The sequence below is a fragment of the Triticum dicoccoides genome, chromosome 5B, assembly GCF_002162155.2.
Source record: "Triticum dicoccoides isolate Atlit2015 ecotype Zavitan chromosome 5B, WEW_v2.0, whole genome shotgun sequence".
In the NCBI taxonomy this organism is placed as follows: Eukaryota; Viridiplantae; Streptophyta; class Magnoliopsida; order Poales; family Poaceae; genus Triticum; species Triticum dicoccoides.
In genome coordinates, this window is record NC_041389.1 from 659,625,991 (window position 1) to 659,631,476 (window position 5,486).

At 44.9% G+C, this 5,486-nt stretch overlaps 1 protein-coding gene across 1 annotated transcript; it reads left to right on the forward strand.

Annotated features, from left to right (window-relative positions):
• Positions 1-3,361: 3,361 nt before the first annotated feature.
• Positions 3,362-5,053, forward strand: LOC119312413 (alpha-amylase AMY3-like). Its single transcript, XM_037588143.1, has 3 exons — positions 3,362-3,513; positions 3,633-4,523; positions 4,625-5,053. Exons 1-3 carry the CDS (start codon positions 3,424-3,426, stop codon positions 4,883-4,885), a joined length of 1,242 nt encoding a protein of 413 aa, XP_037444040.1. The 5' UTR covers positions 3,362-3,423; the 3' UTR covers positions 4,886-5,053.
• The last annotated feature ends 433 nt before the right edge of the window (positions 5,054-5,486 follow it).

Below are 5,486 nucleotides of genomic sequence, written 5' to 3' on the forward strand. Positions count from 1 at the left end.
ACGTGAAAACTTCAGCCCATGTACATCCCATTGCATGCTAAAATCAAGAAATTCATCATAAAAGAATATTGCCTAACAGGTCGTCGTGGAAGGGAAAGTGGCCTGTTAATTGCAGCACGCAGCCACGACCTGATGACGCACTCCCATATCGCTAATCTCTCGAAGTCGCCGCTGCTATTGAAACTGACGCCTGATCGGGCCACCATCGAGAGAAGCGGAGAAGGGAAGGGATCGCCGGGATACAACTGTCGGTCCACACACTTGTCGCCGGTTCACAGCAGAGCGAACGCATGGATGAACAGCAACCACAAGGGGAAAAGGTAATTGATTCTCAAATCAGATTAGTTATTTGCTTTAAAAATTATAGAAGTATAATCAGACAGATTTAGAATCAACTATAACATTCCTACTTGTGCTTGTGTAAACATGAAGAAGAGAGCAGAATCGGTTCATATTTTTTCGATTCTGATTTTGGGACTGTGTTGAGTCAGTGAGGTCCATCTCACCAATTCCAATAAATAATGAGATTAGGTAATATATTATTTACCCACATTGCATTATTACAAATTATTATTTCATAAGATTATCCGGTGTTTCTAGTGTTGTGAATTTGTTTTGTCATTTATCAATTTTCTATCAAGTTTCTTGACACCATGGCATCTCCATTAGACCAGGGCCTATTTCCTTTACAACATAGCCGTTGCGTATGAGACTTTGTGTGAAACCTCGCGCCCCCTAGGTCGAAATCCTAGCTCCGTCCCTCCCTGGGAGGCACCTAGCAACAAAAGCAAGTACTCCCACAGTTTCAAAATAAGTGTCATAAAGTTATACAAAATCAAGGACACTTATTTTCGGACGCAGTGAATAATAATAAGTAAGATCAACTTCGCAATGTAACCATCTACATCACCATACAGTGTTGCAGTTCTCAGAAATCACGCATTGACATAGTTGGGTGAATACTGCTAGCTTGCTGTCAATCCCATCGGACCATGATTTGACGATGGGACCACTGTCTATCAAATGATTTGGCGTCATTTCTGAAGATGCATTCTTTTCGTCACGGAAGTACGGAAACATTTTCTCCATCTACGGAAGCATCACTTTTTTCAGTAAATAAATGATTTGTGTCGACCGTTAAAGAGGGAGCGAGTGATTTGTGCTGAGCGAATGAAACATTATAGCTGCACGTATAATAACTGTGCAACTGTGGTCTTCATAATTTGTATGTTAATAAAAAATATGGACTTTGTATAAATAAAAACTATAAAGTGCACTCCCTACATTTCCTTTTACTTTTTTTTTGCAAGTACATTTCCTTTTACTCTGCGTATTAGGATTGTTTGAATTCAAACTCTTCGAAGTTTGACCAAGTTTGCACAAAAAAAATATGAACATTCACAATGCAAAATCTATATCATCAGATCCATCATGAAATATATTTTCATATTATATTTTTTGGTATTGTAGATGCTTTTGTCCTTGAGGACGCACGAGTGTGAGTACTTTATATATATTAAAAAGCCCCTGGTATTGTAGATGTTGATATTTTTCGATATAATTTTGGTCAAACTTTAGAAAGTTTAATTTTTTAAAAATCTAATACACAGAGTAAAAGGTACATAATGAGAGTTCTAGCAGCCGCTCACCCAAGCACGCATCTTAATTAATACTCTCTCCGTCCAAAATAAATGTCTTAAGCTTAGTACAATTTTGTACTAGAGCTAGTACAAAGTTGAGACAGTTATTTTGGGACGGAGGGAGTACAAGATCAGGCACTTCTCATATCAATCAATAAAAATGATCATGTTTTTCATTTGAGAAGTTTGATATATATGCACCATGATGCACCACTTAAAAGATGTCAGGCCCTGTTTGGATCACCGTTTCTCTTTCAAATACACTTGTAAAAAATACACACCTCACTCCGTCGTTTCACTTTCGGCTGGAGTTTGCACAACGACCGGTAAGTTACACTTGTAAATTAACACCTCCGTATTATAATACATCCATTCCAAGCACGGCCTCAGTGTTTTGTGTGTTTTTCTATAGCATTTCATGCTAACATGTTTATTTTAATCTTTGCGTTTGCTAACTTCTACTATATAAAAAAGATGTGAATTCTTGGAGATGTCATCGTTTTCTAACTTCTTGAAGCCAAACAGGTTTTCCGTTCTGTAGGTGCATGTCATCGATCTCCTTTCTGAGCCAAAAGTTCCGCACACGTAATTGACCGAGTGTATTCGGTACTCCCTCCATTCCACAATGTAGTGCTTCCTCTATCCTCGTGCTTCAACTTTGACCGCAAATTTAACTACCAGGACCGATTGCGGCGGGAGCAAAAATTATATCAGTGAATTCGTATTCAAAAGAAGTTTTCAATTATATACTTTTTTCTCCCGCCGCAGTTGGTCTCGTTGGTTAAATTTATGGTCAAAGTTGGACCTCGGGAAGCGTGGGCGCACTATATTTTGGAATGGAGGGAGTACTAACTACCAGCAGAGTCATAGTTTCGAAACGGTAATCGAACCGCCAAGACGGTCGGTTCAGGTTTTTCCCGGTTTGAGTGCCGGTTCACCGGTACGATTATCAATTTTTTAAGCAACAAAATAATATATATTATCAACAAATACATCAATTAATAGAAAAATTATGTGTAATCACAACCAGTACCTACATGTTAATTATATTCATATACATGATAAGAAAAGGGTGTGTTGTTGCTGTTGTGCAGAGCTGGAGCGGCGAGGGGGAGGCCGGGTCACCGTGCCACCGCGCCGAGCAAGGGTGGCTGCGCAAGAGGCGGTGGCGCCCGATGGGTTTGTCCCTGTGAACAAAATCCAGAGAGAAAGCTCCTAATGGGCTGAAACCCTATAAAATGATTTTTTTTCTTTATCGACTCTACCCTCAGCTTGTATGCACAAAACAAGTCAATCAATAGGTTTTTCTAGAATCAACATCAAACTGTTCGGTTTTATGTCAACCGTCCGGTTCACGTTTTTTCAAAAACTGTCTGATTCGACCGGGTTTTCCTGGTTCGATTACTCAAACGGTCCACCAGGCTTAAAGAACCATGGGAATCGCCGGTTCGGTTTTTTCTGGTCCGGTTTTTAAAACTATGAGCAGAGTGCTTGTCTAGTGCAGATATACATGGAGAGTAATTAAACGGCAGTAATTAATATACAAAACTCTAGTTCCTTATCCATTTTATCTCAGAAGCCAGCGGTCCTTATCCATGCGGATATCTTTGGAGAAAAATTAAGGAGAATTGATAGTTTTTACTGAGGTACCTACTTATCTCCGAGCTCCAAGTACCTATAAATACAAGCGAGCTCAGGCATTGCCAACCAAGGAGCAGCCGTCGGTCCAGGAGTCCCGATTTCATAGGAAGCAGAGGCGAGCTGCGCTGCAGAGACTGGAGCTATGGCCAAGCACTCTGCCACTCTCTGTGGCCTTCTTGTTGTTGTGCTTTGTCTCGCCTCCAGCTTAGCACAGGCTCAAATTCTTTTCCAGGTGAGAAAATGTGTCTTCAAGTTCCATTTGCTCTACAAACATTTCATTCTTGACCTTCCAGCCAAGCAAGGACATTTGATTACATATGTTGGTGTGTGCTTTGGTGTTTTGTTGGCCAGGGGTTTAATTGGGAATCATGGAAGACACAAGGCGGGTGGTACAAGTTCATGCAAGGGAAGGTGGAGGACATCGCCAGCACCGGCGCCACCCACGTCTGGCTCCCCCCGCCGTCGCAGTCCGTGTCGCCGGAGGGTTATCTGCCGGGGCAGCTCTACAACCTCAACTCCAAGTACGGCAGCGGGGCCGACCTCAAGTCGCTGATCCAAGCATTCCGCAGCAAGAACATCTCGTGCGTCGCCGACATCGTCATCAACCACCGTTGCGCCGACAAGAAGGACGGCCGCGGCGTCTACTGCATCTTCGAGGGAGGAACGTCCGACAACCGCCTCGACTGGGGCCCCGACGAGATCTGCAGCGACGACACCAAGTACTCCAACGGCCGCGGCCACAGGGACACCGGCGGCGGCTTCGATGCCGCGCCCGACATCGACCATCTCAACCCGCGGGTGCAGAGGGAGCTCTCCGCCTGGCTCAACTGGCTCAAAACTGACCTCGGCTTCGTCGGATGGCGCCTCGACTTTGCCAAGGGATACTCTGCGGCCATGGCCAAGATCTATGTCGACAACAGCAAGCCGTCTTTCGTGGTTGGTGAGCTCTACGATAGGGACCGACAGCTGCTCGCGAACTGGGTGCATGGCGTCAGCGGGCCGGCCACGGCGTTTGACTTCCCCACCAAGGGCGTTCTCCAGGAGGCCGTGCAGGGCAACCTGGGGAGGATGCGCGGCAGCGACGGCAAGGCGCCCGGTCCGATTGGGTGGATGCCGGAGAGAACCGTCACGTTCATCGACAACCATGACACTGGGTCGACACAGAGGTTGTGGCCATTCCCCTCAGACAAGGTCATGCAGGGCTACGCCTACATCCTCACACACCCAGGCATACCATGCCTCGTAAGTAGCACACTGCACAACTTCACCATAACATTTCACATCAAATTGCACATCGAATGTTATTGATATGAACTCACAGCTACTTGGTTTTGCGCGCGCAGTTCTACGACCATGTGTTCGACTGGAAGCTGAAGCAGGAGATCACCGCACTGGCTAGGGTCAGGTCAAGGAACGGGATCCATCCGGGTAGCACACTGGATATCCTCAAGGCCGAGGGCGATCTCTATGTTGCCAAGATTGGGGGCAAGGTTATAACCAAGATCGGGTCAAGATACAATATTGGCAACAACGTGATCCCCTCGGGTTTCAAGATTGCGGCTAAAGGCAACAACTACTGTGTTTGGGAGAAGAGTGGCCTCTGAATTCATGCTGGTGAATGGAATTAGTTCTAGTTTTCAAACTGGATATCTACGACTAGGCATGATTTATGAGATTAAATATTCCGAATTTGGTTTTAAATGTACGGTCCTATGAAAATAATTGAGCACAATGCAGTGTGTTATTCCCGAAGAAATGTGGGTTGACTGATATTTCAAACCTTGATGACTTTCATGCATGAGTAATGCTAGACTTACGTAAGGAAGCTATGTACATTTACGTAATAGCCATCGTGGGACATTAGGATTGGTTGTTAGAGGAGGCTGGGGCTCATCCCCCTGAAAATCAGGGGGGGGGGATGTTTAGATTAGTTTGGCATGTTTCGTAGACTTACGTAGGCTCTTTGTAGGTTTAGCATTTTCGACTCATGCACCCTATGTATTCTGACCTTCCGTTGATTTCTCCATCGCCAAAGACAACGATGATGCCTACCGACGCCTCCCCGCCGGTGACTGCATGGGAGATCCCTTTTGACGGCTGACCGGACTTCGCCGACGTGTTTTTTTAGAGAAAAGGCCATCAGCACGACTTCAAACTAATGAAGTCATCAACCGGCTAGGGTACAATGGTGTTGTGAAAGAAAAC